Raw genomic sequence first — 17,173 nt, 5'->3', positions numbered from 1 at the left:
TGGTAAACATCTAACAAACCGTCAGTCCACGTGGACTCATCATCTCCACTATTTACGAATGGAAACATCGAATCGTTAATATAAATGCATTTCTATTGGCTGAAGCTGTCGGACGCTTGTACATTGTACAAAATTGTATACAATTTCTTGGAAATATTCCTACAAGAAAGTATGAAGACAATGAAATTGCACAGTGTAGTGAGAGTAAAGAGAGGTATGAATTTGATAATTTAACAATAAAGTTTTATTTGCAAAGAATTTAGTTTTCTTTATGGTTTTTGCTTTGAAATTTCGTTCTCCCGAAACGAATGGGGTACAAAAAGGGGTCAGTTCACGTCTGGTACTCTGTATAAACCGAACTCCCTTACCTGCAGATACATTTTACTCGTCCATTCACGTTTTATAATTTAATATTTAGTTGTAGCAAGTGAACGAGGTATAATAATGATTTTTTTCCAAGTTCTAAGTAGGACTACAATTAAATGCATTTAGCTAAATAACGTCATATACTGCCTTCCAATTTATAATAATTCGATTGCCTTTTAACGAATACTTTCTGGCATAAGATATATATATCTTATTTATAAAATGAGGTATCTAGGCACATGATAGATCGAACAAAATTGTCGGCAAGGGTTTCGAACCAATTTTTATAATCTGCAATTGATATTGGAAAAACTATAACTTAGAACCGAATCATTAGTATATAATTTATAAAGTTCTGACGAAACCAAAGTAAATAAAATCAAAATACAATTGATATAAAACGGTCTGACTAAAAATAAAGCAATTTAAAAAACAATCATTCTTTGTGTTTCTCATAAAATACTTTCTTCTACTTTTCATTTTTTTTTTTTTTTATTCAAACTTGAACTAATTCAGCTGTTTTACTATTTCACACTAATTCCGAAACCACCTGTTTTATTTATGTGAATGGATACGTTTTGATTGATACCCAAGAAACTAAATCACCGACCAAAGAACTTATTTATGGTTCCATGTTTTGTAGCTTAACCACAAATACGACTTTTTGCTGCATGATTTCGTACGTGTGTTTTATGAACCATAGCGAGGTGATGAGAAATGAGATTCCTCTTTCTTTTATTCGAAATATTATTACTTAACCGCAAACACGGTCTTCCTATAAACAAAAGGTAAGAAGATGTTAGTAAATTTATAAACAAAGAAAAATTACAAAACATATACGCGAGGTAGATGCATGCGAGAAATTTATCTATAATCAAGATTTTTTTCATATTTTATTAGTTGAATTGATTAAAAAATATTACTAAATTGATTATTTGCTTACGTATTAGGTAATTTGACCTTGACTTGCGTACTGATCATAAACATGTATTGGATATAATTTGGAAAATTGTTCAGGAATTATTTTCCTATTAACGGACTTATTTGGAATAACATAATTCAAAATTGAAGTCGTTATGATGACAATATTTTTGATATACCAGTTCTGGTTTATCATAAGTCATCTTCGGGACTGGGGATGTGGTCGTAACGCGAAAAAGGTCAGATTATCAGAATATACAGAATATTATCTTTAAATACATATTACATACTTAGATTATATTAGAAATATATGATAGTCGACATTCTTTAGAAAAAAAGTCAGTTATAAGTTTTTAACCATAAAATGGAGAGGGGTGGAGATGGAAAGTCTAATAACATCAATCCGCCGCCAAAAAAGCCATGTATGCTAATTGTGAACCAAATCGGACCCATAGCAATTGCTCGAGAGACGAAAATAATAATTGTAGCTTAAACAGATATATATATATATATATATATATATATATATATATATATATATATATATATATATATATATATATGTCAATATATCGTTGGTCTATTCTTGCATACGACCAACGATATATTGACATTATACAGACACTAAATGATAACTCAAAAATGAAAGTAAGGCTATATGAAGACACTGAGGAAATCATAATTAAAAGAGGCGTTAGACAAGGAGACATTGTGTCAACCAAATTGTTTACACTGGTGCTAGAAGACGTTTTTAAGAGCCTACATTGGGAAGACAGAGGAATTGATATATCGGGAGAAAAACTAAGTAACCTAAGATTTGCCGATGACATTGCCATCTTTGCCCCAAACAGTGAAGAATTAGAATACATGCTTATAGAACTACAACAAGAAGCAAGAAAAGTAGGCCTAGAAATGAACATTTCTAAAACCAAATTCATGACAAACCAACGGACAAACAAAGAGAGTATAAATGTGCGAGGACAACAGACAAAGAAAGTGAACTCTTATATCTACCTAGGTCAAGAATTAACATTGGGTAAAACCAATCAAGAACTTGAAATTAACCACAGAATACATCTAGGATGGGCGGCCTACGGGAAGATGCGACACGTCTTCAACTCCAACCTACCCCTCAAACTAAAAACCAAGGTTTACATGGAATGCATTCTCCCAGTAACAACCCACGGATGTGAAACATGGGTCCTAACAAAGAAAATCTTGAATAAATTAAAGGTACATCAAAGATCAATAGAACGGAAAATGATAGGAATAACGCTTAAAGACCATAAAACCAATGAGTGGATAAGAAATAGAACCAAAATCGAGGACATAGTGAGGCGAATAGGTAGTCTTAAATGGAACTGGGCCGGACATGTTGCTCGAAATAACACCAACTGGAGCGGAAAAATAACAAGATGGAGACCTTGGGGGGAGAAAAGAAGCACCGGCAGACCACAACAAAGATGGTATGATGATATCAAGAGAACAGCCGGACTTAACTGGTACCAAGTGGCACAGAACAGGGAAAACTGGAAAAATATGAGAGAGGCCTATATCCAAAGGATAGAAAACGGCTAGAAGATATATATATATATATATATATATATATATATATATATATATATATATATATATATATATATATAAACTACAGACTTCGAAAAACCTTCTGTCCGAAATATTGCAATAGATAACTAGTTTACTAGCGTCCAATAATCCACTGTGTGCCATAAAAGAAACCCATCTTTAAAGAATGAAGTGTCCTATTTTATGTGATATCAAAACTATATTATTAAATTTGAGTATTACCTTCATTTGGATTAAAGGACATATTGGAATACGTGGTAATGAAACAGCTGATCGATTAGCAAAAGATTCAGTACTAAATGGAGTTTTTTGTAACGTATATACAGAAAGAGATGCGATCAATTCAATAAAAGATAAAATGTAAGTATCCTGGCAGAAACACTAGAATAATACTGCCTCATGATCCTCAAATAAGACCTATTTTCAAATTTATCTTACTTTACCCTCACCTCCGAATTATATTTTCGAATACACAACTTCGAAATTTTACAAGTATACTTAGAATGAAGACTGGTCATGGGAGATATTCCGCTCATCTTGCCAGGCTGGGTATTATACAATCATCAACCTGTACCTGTGATGATAATTCTTGTGCTGATCTCAATCTCATTTTTTTCGGATGCAGCAATCACATTCATAAGACAATACCTCTAAATTTCACACACCTTTTAAGCATAGATAACCGATAAACTTTAGATTTTTTAGTAAATTTTCATTGAAATATTCTGTGGCTGGTGGACTTGCTTCCAAGCCATCTTCTTTCACACACATACCACATACACAGCATCCAATAAGCGAAAAATTATTGAAAAAAATTAGCAGTAATTGGAACACTTAGAACGAATAAAACAGAATTAATATATTATTATTATATATTATTTTTTTCGTAAGGGTATGTATCTAAGAAAATGAGGATATCCTATTCAACTCGACAAAAGAAACAAATGAGCCAGAAATCATAATAATTTATAAAATTACTGCTACAAATATATAATTGGATATGGCTTTATCGTTCTAGAAAATATTCTTCATTGAGATCAATATACTTTTCCATGCGTTTGAATTGTTAAAGCATTTTTTCCATTCCTCCACAAAACTCATCCTGTACCGAAAATCAGCTAAACACGGTGGCTCGAGGTGGTGCTTTATCACCAAAAGTCGAAGCGAGTTGATAGGTACATTGCTGTTAGTTTAATCCACGTCGAAAATCATTGAAAATCATCGCCCTAAAATGTTCGCCACACAATGCCATTTTTTGACCAAGATAAAATTTTCACATCAGTGTTGTTATCTCCCAAAACTTAAGTAGCAATCCTTGTACCAAAAAGGATATAGATACCGTATGTGTTCAATGCTAACAAGCCAAACCTAAAGACGCGGATAATTTTGGAATTCCAAATCAGAGGACGCAAATATCCTTAAAATTATATAATGGAAGATCGTAGAAATTTAAACAATTGACTAAAACAAGAAAAAGGTCTTACCGAGGAAAGTAGATGTATTATAATGAGAAGGAAAACCAAAAAGCATAGTTCCCGTGCAGAAACTATGAGATATTCATTTGACCATAACAAGACTTTGTAACAGTTGCTTCGAGACTTTTGGCAGGCTAGAACATGAAGTAGGAACATCTAATATTTTATTTTATTGATAATGTTCATGTTATTTCAGTTTGTACTAATGTGTAATTGTCCATGTTAAATTCCTTTTTTTATATAGAAAAGTTTTATTTCCAAAACTGGATAAATTAAGAATATCTAAAAAATATATGAAAATTATTTTCAAAGACGTTTTTTGTTACAGGGTGTTTCTATATTCGACCAACAACGCTCTACCACAGAGAGATCTCAATAAACTTCATAAAAAGTCATTAGTTTTTTAAATAAAAATAACTGGTTAAATTTCTCCAAAGTTTGTTTATGTAAACATATTACTTTATTAAGGAGCATATTGGTCATCAAATTTGAAAAAAAATTTAAAGACGTTCTTGATTTATAGCAAATTTTTGATTTTGATTTAAACTTTATCTATATCTATATCTCAGCAACTACGCTCTGTAAGGGTTCGTATTCCTATATCAAAATGAACTATTTATTGAGATTTCTTTGTGGTAGACCGTTGTCGGTCGGATATAGAAACACCCTGTATAAATTATTTCGAAGTTTGAGTTCCGAAGGAATATTCATCTTTAAATTGATTAATGATAATGTGTGTCAGAGCACCCAGTGTCTTAAACTTACATAATTGTTCAATTAATATAACTAATAAGCCTTCAACGTTATTTAGTTCTACATTTTTCGCCTTCGATAAACACTTGAGACCTAGCATCTATTCAATACAACTTAATCATAAAAGCATAATTTAAAAAAATTAATTTGAGTTCAAATTGAAGTGAAACGCCCGGTATCTATATAATAAACGTTCGGTTTTTAGTAATAACTATATGTTATTGTTCACCGTTTAAAATTTAATTTTTCTTCTAAAGTCGGCATATATAAAAAATATTAACAGCGATTCAGTTTTCGACAGATTTTTCATACCTTCGTATCATGTAATAATCCTATCGAATCCACCTTATAATTTCCATTGTTGAAAAATAGCAAGATGTTATTAAGTCCTATTATGAAGCACGCATGTGTTTGAAAACATTTCTTAACGTTTCGACGTATAAAAGAGGTCCGGAGGGGCTTTAATAACAGAAAAACATCCGGGATTACAGTCAAATTAAGTATATCACAAAAGGCGTCAGATATCAGCATGAGTGTCAGAAATTCAATTCTTTATTCAATGCTAGTTTTAATCTTCGAATCATATGTTTACTGAACGCTATTCATACTGGAGGTGGTAAATAAAGAAAAATCTCTTTATTGAATTAGATATATCCATAGAAAACATGGGAGTAAATAAACAGCATTGTCGGATTTTGAGAATAAAACTTTTTTCATCGTTATTAGTAATCATATATTTAAATAAGGATATTGTAGATCTATTTTTCGTCTTCTTCTTATTGAAGGTTGGCAAACACGTTTTCAAATGCATCTCCGACGCTGAGACTTGTCCATTCTCTTATGTTAAGGATTTCTTCTTCTTTCTTCTTTCTTTCCCTCTACTCTTCCCTGCATTATGTTCTGTAGAAGTAGGTGTTTGTCGTTGTGTAAGAAGTGTCCTAGGTAAGAAGTTTTTCTTATCTTAATAATTGTCAACAGCTCTCTTGTGTGACCAATGCGTCTTAGTACTTCGTCGTTGGTGATTCAGTCAGTCCAGAGTATCTTCAGGATGCGTCTATTGAGCCACATCTCAAATGCCTCAAGTTTTTTGATCATTTGAGCTTTCAAGGTCAAAGTTTCCACTCCGCACATCAGCACTGACCACACATACCATTCCATGAATCCTATTCTGACGAGGAGGTTTAGATTTGCGTTTGCAAACATTGAGGAATACTTGACAAATACCTTTCGAGCCATTTCAATTCTGATCTTGATTTCTTCGTCTGGACCTATTTTAGCGTTTATGACTGTATCAAGATTTTTTTTTTTTTCAATATTTATAGTGTCTAGCACTTTCTGGAATTAAAACTGAGACTATAGATTAATAGTTATGCAGAAAGAACGCAGCCTTGGCGAACTCCCTTTTGAATTTCGATTTTGTCCGTCTCCATGTCCTCAACACGCACTTCTGCCGTTTGATTATTATAAATATTTTTGATTACTCGTATATATCTTGGATCTAAGTTAATAGTTGTTAAATTCTCTTAGAAACTAAGATTTCTTTCCATGGGATTTGCTTATAAGTCAACCCACGCGAATAATCCAAAACGATTAATAGGAGAGACTGAGGGGGTTCATACTCAGAGAGCCTATTCTTTTCTTGTGTAGTAGTTTTATTATATATTTTTATTATATACTAGCTTTTACCTGCGGCTTCGATCGTATTGAAGCCATAAAATGAGGAAAAGAGACATTACAATAGAAATGAATCAATATGATTGAAGGCAAGAATTATACTTTTTTATTTTGACTAAAAATTGCTTTGACTCATCAATAACACTTAACAATAAAGTTTTAAAAAACTGTTTTGGTTCACTAAATAATAGAAGTGAAACTTTACACATTCCAACAGTTTCATCTTTCCATTTGAAAGCATCGCAATAGTGACATTTCTTATTTATTTAGCCAATAACAATCAAAGGATGATTATGATATCAAATTGAAGGATCACATTGAAACCTAGTATCAGCAAAATTACGACCAATCCTTACGTATGAAATTACAATGGCGCGTGGTTTACATTTCTGCATTTTGAATTTTTCTCACCTGGGATTGCTCTGCCGTTTCTATAGCTCTTCTAGCAGCCTGCAATGTAGCTTGTCTTTCTGAACGAACTCGTATCTGAAGAAAAGTTTCAGCTGCTCTCATAACACTTTGTCGCTCTGCTTGCTGTTGTCTTCTCTTCTCTGCGTGAACCGAAGATTCTTTATTTCGTACAACTTTTGCTGCACAGGGCTTTCGCTTCCGAGGCATGTTTAAAGAAGAACAGAATAAGAATTAATTCAAAGAGTAAGATCTACAATAATGAATAGCATGTAACCACAAAAATTCAATTAAAGAAAATAATTGTCAATTGGATTGGATATTGACGTGACTATTGGGACTTCATTACTGGAATACTGGATAGCGTTGAAGAAGCTAGATTTTGAGATTTTTCACAAAAAATTGTTTTATATCTCGTTTTTTTTTTTTGATGAAGAGTATCCTATGTTATTGTGTGTTATTATCCTATAACTCGTGCGGTTTTTTCCAAAATTTGAACATTTATTTAAGAAAAACATGTACAATAGTACTATTCAAAATATTTCCCATCTGAAGTTATGACCTTTTTGCATCTTTTTGGCAATTTGTGGATTCCATCCCAAAAGAACTGCGCCGGCTAATTTTTGATATCTTGCTCTGATGTGAACCGTATTCCAGTGAGGGCGTTCTGCATCTACCTGAACAAATGGTAGTGAGAAGGGGCAAGGTCTGGGGTATAAGGCGGGTGAGATAAAACTTCCTATCCACTGTTTTCCAAATTTTTATTCTAGAAGTTTGAATAGGAACATTGAGGTGAAACTCTAGAGCGATGTTTATGAAAGTTAGATGTATGGTATTGGAAATACGTGGCACCAAACTTGTTCAAATATTGATTAACAACATATGCATATTTAAAAAATAATTCACGCCAAAATAATAGAAGCATTGAGCTGAAATTTTAGAAAAGTGTTTATGAAGTTCAGATGTACACAAAAAAAGACGTTGGTAGGTCTCACAGTATTGGAAATACGTGGCAAAAAGCTTTATCTTATAATAATATGTCAAGATCTAGAATTTGATCACTCAATTCCCAAAAAAATTTACATATCTAAAAAAATATACACGCTAAAATTATGAGAGTATCGAGCTAAAATTCTAGAAAAGTGTTTAAGAAAGTTAGATGTTTGTAGAGAAAAATAAGGACTTTGCTGGGTCTCATTATATTGGAAATACGTGGCACCAAACTTGTTCAAATATTGATCAACAACATATGCATATTTAGAAAATATCCACCAAAATAATAAAAGTATTGAGCTGAAATTCTAGAGAGGTGTTCATGAAGGTGAGATGTATACAAAAAAAAGTTAGGACGTTGGTAGGTCTCACAGTATTGGAAATACGTGGCAATAAGTTTTATCTTGTAATATGTCAAGATCTAGAATTTGATGATTCAGCTCCCAAAAACATATACATATCTAAAAAAATATCAACGCCAAAATAATGAGAGTATCGAGCTAAAATTCTAGAAAAGTGTTTAAAAAAGTTAAATGTTTGTAGAGAAAAATAAGGAATTTGCTGGGTCCCATAATATTGGAAATACATGGCACCAAACTTGTTCAAATATTGATGAACAACATTTGCATATGTTAAAAAATATCCACGCCAAAATAATAAAAGTATTGAGCTGAAATTCTAGAGAGGTGCTCATGAAGGTGAGATGTATACAAAAAAAAGTTAGGACGTTGGTAGGTCTCACAGTATTGGAAATACGTGGCAATAAGTTTTATCTTGTAATAATATTTCAAGATCTAGAATTTGATCACTCAGCTCCCATTGAGTCAATTTTTGGAGTCTATAATTTATTTCCTTAAAAATGTTGGTATGCTTATTGGATTCGTTTTCTTTTAAATCTTATTCATTGTTTAGTTTTAGCTCTTGAATATGAGGTACAGTAAAACCTGGAAAATTATCTGAATGTGAGAATGTGAGTAAAAAATAATTTTTTGATCATGTAAGATCTGCTTATGTGAACGGAAATAAGCAAAAATATCAGTCGTCGGTTTGTAGTCTCTCATCGAACGATTGATATAGAAAAAGCCTTTTGACCCTTCAGTCATTCTCGTAATATTATTAAACATGAATTATAACATATATATGGGACCTTATTTTGGCAGCCTAATTTGAAATCAAAATAATGATGATATGCAGCAGCCTTCTTTCACGAAATGCGCGAAATTGCCTTATTAAGATAATAATATTACAAAATAGCCAAGTTTTATTTGCACATTGAACGATTATCGACTGCAGGTGTGGTCTTTGATTTCGCTAAATCTTCTCTCACCTATAATGTCGGCTTTTATTTTCAATGCAATTCAATTCACGTGTCTGCGTCGATGCTTACTGCGATCAAATTCGGTGCAACACTGATTGTTTCATGCCTGGCTGCCCACAATTATTGGGGGATAATCGTTAAGGTGTAATTATTGTTAAACTACAAAGTAGTTTCCGTCTATGTGTTGCTCCTTCCCTTATTGTTGGACCCTCATTCATTTTCTCAATTAGAAGTTTACTCTGGTGAAAATTGAATGAAGGGTCGAATGAAAGGTATTAAATTATCAAATCCAGTGAATATTTTTTTAATTATCGGCAAATCATATATACGGAAATGATCAAAATAAGAAAAACAAGCTGAGTGCAATACATGTATATGAAATGTCTAATTTGGTGATGTTAATTCAGCCCTTTTTTTCTATTTTAAAATAATATTCTCGACCCCCGTTACCAACAGTCGACATCAATGAAGTTGAAGAGAAACTGAAAAATCATTTTCAGACTTTACAGTGATTATTATTATTAAATATTAATTACGGTTGTGATGGTTGAGCATGTATCTGATATACATATACAAGTTTTGATATTATTGTCTGACTTTTTGACAAAGTCAATTTAAAGTTATTTTGGACATTTGGTTTATTCCTGATTCTTGTTTATTTAATATTGTCCAAAATCATATAGGTAGGTAGTTGCCTACACTAATATTTCGATTCAAATCTCTAGACCGATACCATGGATATGGGTGACGAATGGTACACCAAAATTCTGTTAATCTTGTTTTTCCTAGAATAAATCACGAGCTGAAGATTCAGCAGGATTGGCGAATGTCCAAAGATATGTACTATTATGATCTAGGAAATCTCTTTGTATTTTGGATTCAAGGAGTAACAAATTTTCTCTCGAATGAACTGCAACTCATATCTCCTCAGTTTTTTAAATATAAAGAAATATGCCAAGATTCAATTTTTGACGTAAATTTCTTACAGCCCAAGAAAAAAAAGGGAGATTATATATCAATATTCGAGGACTTCCGATTTATGCAGTCTAGGACTCAATATCTTTCAATGTCCATTCCTGAATAAATCCTTGAACAAGTATAAGTTTGCAAGAAAAGATTATTGCAATTTATAAAATTTGAAAATTGATATGCAGCGATCCTCAAATAAACCGTAACGACCCCTTTGTGGGTCACGACCTCCCAGTCGGGACTTACTGAATTGGATTGTTAAAATTATAGGTATCATGTGGAAAAAAGTCCAAAAGTGCTATTTATCCAAAGAAGATATTCATCCATGGAAGATATTCATACGTGGACAGTATTCATCCGTGAGTTAAAGTTTATTATTATAAAATTCACGGCTGAAATTAGAGAGAGATAAAGCTTCATTCAGCTCATTTCTTTAAAAATGTCCTTGTCTCTATGGTTTAAATTAAAGTCACGGTTTTTTCCGAGCAGGCTGCATATAGACATTTTATAAATAAAAAAAATGCAACGAAAACGAATAAAATGTAGTTTATGTACTCTTGAATAAAAAAATAGTTATTTATGCAATAAGTGAGTAAAGTAATACTTTTTTTACAAGTAGGATGGTTTGACCGCACGAGCCGAAGGCGGCAATTCCTGCGAGTGAAAAAGGGTTACTTAACTCACGAGTTTTCTGTAGATGACAAAACTTTTATCAATTCTTATTTTGTAAAAGTAATATTGAAAGTACAACTGTGAGCATTTAATTAATCAAGAATTAGTTAAATTACTATTGATACTTGAATTTGCAACATTTCGAGTATTTACTGATGTCCACGTCGTTATTTACCATTAGGTACCTTTCAATTTTGTTTATGCCTTTTTTAGTACGCCACTCAATAAAAGAGTTATATTCTTTTAAATACTGTTCCCTGGATTTCTCAGGGTGAAGATTCATAGTCGCTGCAGTTGCCGATTCAACAACATTTTCTTCACTATTCTCTCCATCACTAATAATAATACTACATTCCTTTTGATTATACACAAAACGGATTTTCTTGAACGAATATCAAGAAATAAAATTGTGACAGTTGATTGGAGACACGAAGTGACATGAGAAAGAAAGCGTTCACAGTCCACTATTTTGATAAAATTATAATTGCGTTAGAAAATGACACGTTACAGCACTTTTTTAACGAAAAAGCGTGAAAAAATGAGTCCTTTTTTACACTCTGTTTGACCGTTCCAGAAATTACATTCTTTATAAATTCAAATGAATGGAAAAAAACGTGAATATTATAACGGACGTAGAAAAAATATATTTTTATACTGGTAAGCTGGCTATTGGTTAACATTCAGTACTGAAAATATAAGTTGTAAAAGACCGGTCATTTGACCGGCAGTGGTAGAAATAGGTATACATGAAGTGTCGGTAAGAATAGTGTTAATTACATGAGGAGTAAGCTTTCGTTAAATATAATCAACGAATAGAATATTAATGAAACACGCACAAAAAGAATTAATATGAACAGCTTGTCCAAAACTGATCCGGTTGCCAGTGGTCAAAAATAACGCTTACCACCCCGATTTCTGAAAATATTTTTTTGTTTAATAAATTTAAATTAATATTGCTATCGTTCAACTTCTTTTATAAATATATATAATAATAAATGTGTAGTAATTCTCAGTGATTTTGGAAAAGTAAAAAAATTAAAATAAAAACATTGCAATAAAACCAAATTTTCTTAAAAATAAAACTTGCATTCTGAACAATAATATTCCTTTTTTAAAACGCTAGTAGCGTGTATTTCAGCCTCTGGATGTAATTGCTGCTAACATTCTCCTGGGCATACTTTTAATTAGGTGCTGTATCACTTCTTGATGTTCTCCCAATCCTCTAATGCCTCCTGCTCAAGCTCATTTAAATTTTGAGAAGATGGATTTCGACGACGAATGTGGCGTTTTAAAATTTCCCAGACATGCTCGACAGGTTTCATATCTGGACTTCTTGGTGGCCAGTTCAGGGTATGAATTCCTAGTTCGTTTAGGTAATTTAGGAAATCTGACGGAACGTGTGGTCTAGCATTATCATGCATTAAACGAAAATCATCACCAATAAATGGCCCAAACGAAACGACGTGATTTTCAAGAATGTCAGTTATGTATCTTGCTGCATTAAGGGCGGGTCTAGGAAGAGACACTAATTCTGTGCGCGTATCAAAACAAATTCTTCCCCAAAACATGATAGACCCTCCTTGTAACGGTTCCCTGGGAATGATACAAGACTGCGCAAATCTTTCTCCTCGCCGACTTCGAATTTGATTACGTCCATCTGGACCTCTTAGACTGATTCTTGTCTCATCTGTAGATAAAACTTGGCACCAATTTTCTAAATTCCAATCTAAATATTGCCTTGTAAAGTAGTAGTCTAGGAACACGATGATGTCTTGTTAGCAAAGGTGCCTGGCGAGCTCTTCTGCTGTATAGACCAGCATTCTGAAGGTGTCGTCTTATTGATCTATCAAAAATATTTACATTTTGGACTTCTCGTAGAAGGATGTTGAGCTCAACACTCGTCATTGACCGATGCATTTAATCGCAAAAAACGGTCATCTCGAGGAGTAAAAATTGAAGAACGTCTTTGTCCAGGACTCCTAGAATGTAAACTGGTTTCTCGACATCTTTGCATAAATCTGCCAATGGTTTTTTGGTGTACGCCAAACAGATTTGCCACTTCACGATAACTTTGTCCTTGTCCAACTAACTCGGCTATTCTTTCAGCTTCCCGTTCACTTACTGCTTAACTCTATTCATTTTTTGTTTAATTAAACTCGACTTTAACACACATTGGTTGACTTAAATTACTGCTGTCCACAATTTGGTACAACAATAGAATAAAAGGAACATCAAAATATGCATGAAATAAAAATTTTAAACAACCACAAAAACAGTTATTTGCTGCTAAGAAATTTTGCTACATTAGTAGCAAACAGTAGTACTGCTACTTGATGCTTGTTGCTAATACGTACGAACAACTTAACTAGACCATTCTACCCATATTACCTACGTATACCACAATTTTTCCATTATGAGTGAGATTTTTTGTAAAAATTGTGATGCTGTAACAGTGGAACACATGTCAGTGTTTAGAAAATATATTAAAATGACATCAATACTATAAAATAAATTTTGCAGAATTATTATATTATTTCAATGATCCTAGCAGAAAATTATTTATACCGATGGATATATGTCAAATGGGATAAGTATAATCAAGCATTCATAGCATAAGGGAAGTATGAGAGAACTTTGAATTATTCCGTCACGTGGCCACCCATGAGGACACGTGTTGTTAGGATCGTAATCCTAGGTTAATTGGGCGCCCATCAAATTCTAAATCCGTTACTAATGCTCAGTTGATTATTTCGAATACGTTGATATACATGATAAATAAAAAGTACTCTCAATATTGATTATATGTATGGGGCACTTCGTTTATGCAAGCACGTAGAGTAAAATTTTTTCAAAGATTTAGAGTAATTTACATTGGAATATTTAAAATAGAAATACACACACATATAAGAACATTGATACAAAATGTAATGAATTGAAGAAAAAATTGATGGATCGTACATACAAGATACTGTTAAATGAGCAATTCTTGTATATTATACGAGTATGTACTGATATCTAGTTAGCCTAGAGTTCCATGCATAAACAAAACATTGCGTTACCATAGCAACGAACAATAACTTATTGAAGAAGTTTACACTGAGTAAAGTTTGACGTCAAAAAAGTAAACCAGAGTTACGCAATAAACTAAAAGAAAAAAGATGTCCACCGAAATTGTGAAAATCGAAAAATTGGAGTATCGAGCCATCATCAAGTACTACCTGTATTTAAAAGGGTTAAGGATTAATACCATTGGTGAAAAATTGGATTGCAATCTTCAAAAGAGGTAATCATGGTTGATTTTTTGGATAAAGTTAGAACAATAACTGAAGATTACTATTCGACATTACTGACCACTCTACAGAAAAAATTAAAGGGAAAAGATGCGGAAAGCTATCCAAAGGTGTTTTGTGTTTGCAGGACAACGCCCCTGCACACAAATCTCTTGTTGCCATGCAAAAACTTCATGATTTACGGTTTGAAGTAGTAGAAAACCCCTTTTATTCGCCAAATTTGGCTCCGTCCGACTATCATCTTTTTCCTCAACTGAAAAAAAGGTCGTAAATTCCCTTCCAACGAGGAGGTAATAAAAGCTATGGAGGTCTGGTTTGCAGAGCCAGAAGAAACATTTTTTTCGAAAGGTCTAGAGACGTTGCAGGTTCGCTTTCATAAATGTTACCAATGAAGAGAAGAATATGTTGACTAATAAAATATTTTGACATTGGAATTTTGTTTGGTTCTACAGTAGCCTAAGAATTTTTCAATATATCCTCGTATTCTGAATACATGACCAATGATTGGGACTGACAAGAGTCTTCTGGGAAACTATAACCAATCTACGAAGACTGACAGAAGCTCTATCGGGGCACTGTCGCATCAACAAACACCTGAAGACGCTAGGCCTAGCAGATAATGCGGCGCGCATTCCACATTCTCTAGGACTGTGAAACACTAAGGAAGTCCAGAGCACTACACCTGGGAGCGCTTGAAATACAGACGAAGATCTCTGGCAATTGAAGCCATCCCACATTCTAATCTTTTTAAAAGGACAGGGATTAATGAATCAGCTGTAACCACTGGGTTCTCCAGTATCGCAGCAAGAAATGGGGACATAAAAGATCCTTTGGGTCGCAATGTATACGAGACCCCAAATCTATATATACATGCATACATATTATCCTGAAAATGATCCTTACCATGAATTTATATATAAGAGACTCTCTGCTTTCAATAGTGACCATATGATTCCTGATTCTACTAATTGAGGAGTGTATTCAGGATGTGAATATTAAGGAGATATTTCAACCGAATAGGCATGAAAAATGTTGTAACATATGGAACATCCATCTGCAAAGCTTACTCACAATAAGGATTTAAACGAGTATACAACAGTACATGGAGCTCAAATACTCCATTATACACCATAAACATACATACAGTCGGACAGCTTAACTTCATGAATAAATTCACTGCACATTGGGGTTAAATGATATGGGGATTTCAAAAAAGTTGTTAGTTTTTAGGAAAGAAGATTATGACGAGTGGAAAATTCGGAGAAATTCATGAAAATTGGATTTTCGGAAAAACCACTGTCTGATTGGAACTGATACGTTTTTTAGAATCTCCGGTGACGAATACATGATATCTGATTATTTTTTACATACTTTTCCCATATTTCCAATATTTTGACACAAAACCGAGAAATTTCCGGAATATTATTGACATCCCTGTGTATTAAATCGAATAAATCCAATACTATGGAAGATATCGATGGTTTTATGGCATCAATCGATTAACAATACCTCCAACTTACTAAAAAGTTTTATTGCCACTCTTCATTTTCATAGGTACGCGTAATATACAGGGTGAAAGCTGAGACAAATGTTTTTCTCAAAAAAATCCACATAAAAATTCATATTATCTAGAGAATAGAAACTGGAACGTTGTTATAAAGTAAATTCGAAAGAAGAACCTAGTTTCTATCATAGAAAAAATATACTCCATTTTCATTGATTATACAAGGCGAGTTATAAAGCTCTGAATTTGAACTTTTGGAAGGTAATTCGACATTTCAAAGGGTCCCTGTGAAATAAAAACGTTTTGTCTCCGATTTTCACCAAATTCTTTACATGGAGGTTTCATGATATGGGAATTCCAAAAAAGCTAGCAAAAAAAATCATGACGTGTGGAAAATTCGGGAAAATCCATGAAAATTGGATTTTCGGAAAAATCACATGTTCGACTCAAAAACTGAAGTTTTTTAGAATCTCCGGCGAAAAATAGATGATATCTGATTATATTTCACATACTTTTAATAAGAACACATATTTTCAATATTTTGGCACAAAAAGGAGGAATTTTCGGAATATTGTTATCATCCTTGTGTTTAAAATTGGAGGAATATGCTTGCGAAAAACAGAGTTTTTACGACCTATAAGATTGCACTCACAAATGTCATTAAGAGACCGAAGCTGCAAATGATAACAATATGTTTCTCTTATCTTTTTATTTGTGAACCTGAAATTAATAAAATTATAATCAACATTACTACCTCCAATTTTTGTTGAGCTACATGAAAGCCTAATAAAAAAGATATCCAAACCCTGGAAGGATGAGTTGTCCACCAAGAGAATGGACCGACTTATTCCGCCTTGCCCGTGAAGAAGTTTCTAGTTCTGCTGCTGGACCAGATTTTTCACATTGCGATTTCTTTCTATACCTAAAGTGAAATTTACGTTTGAGACAAACGAATTTCAGTCCGTTAATACTAGAAATAACAAATCTTACACCCTATTACAGCACAAACAAAGAGGTGATGTTATACAAATGGTGACTATTACTCGTTAATCTCGATATTGCTGCTATTTCTGGCCTGATTTTTTGTTTCAGCTGTGTCGGGTACGTTGAATTTTTCTCATAAACCTCACTTTTAAGGGACTTCTATACAAAATAGTCAAGCGAATTAAAATCGTGGCTTGTGGGAGGCCAGTTTACATTAAATATACGTGAAATGACCTCAATAGAGAATAATTCGTTAACA

At 33.0% G+C, this 17,173-nt stretch overlaps 1 protein-coding gene across 3 annotated transcripts in view; it reads right to left on the bottom strand.

Moving 5' to 3' along the window:
* The window catches only part of LOC130894647 (katanin p80 WD40 repeat-containing subunit B1), a 168,822-nt gene that overhangs the window by 64,410 nt on the left and 87,239 nt on the right, over positions 1 to 17,173 (bottom strand). The window contains exon 13 of one of the 3 annotated variants that reach the window (XM_057801586.1): positions 78 to 159. The exons of the other annotated variants lie outside the window; for them this stretch is intronic. Coding sequence (XP_057657569.1) covers positions 93 to 159 — 67 coding nt within the window. The 3' untranslated portion in view covers positions 78 to 92. Of the gene's footprint in view, positions 1 to 77; positions 160 to 17,173 lie in introns of those variants that run through there. 3 annotated transcript variants of the gene reach the window in all.

Source organism: Diorhabda carinulata, chromosome 5, assembly GCF_026250575.1.
Source record: "Diorhabda carinulata isolate Delta chromosome 5, icDioCari1.1, whole genome shotgun sequence".
NCBI classification, from domain to species: domain Eukaryota; kingdom Metazoa; phylum Arthropoda; class Insecta; order Coleoptera; family Chrysomelidae; genus Diorhabda; species Diorhabda carinulata.
The sequence above is the reverse complement of the archived record's forward strand: the minus strand, read 5'-3'. Positions and strand labels throughout refer to the sequence as shown.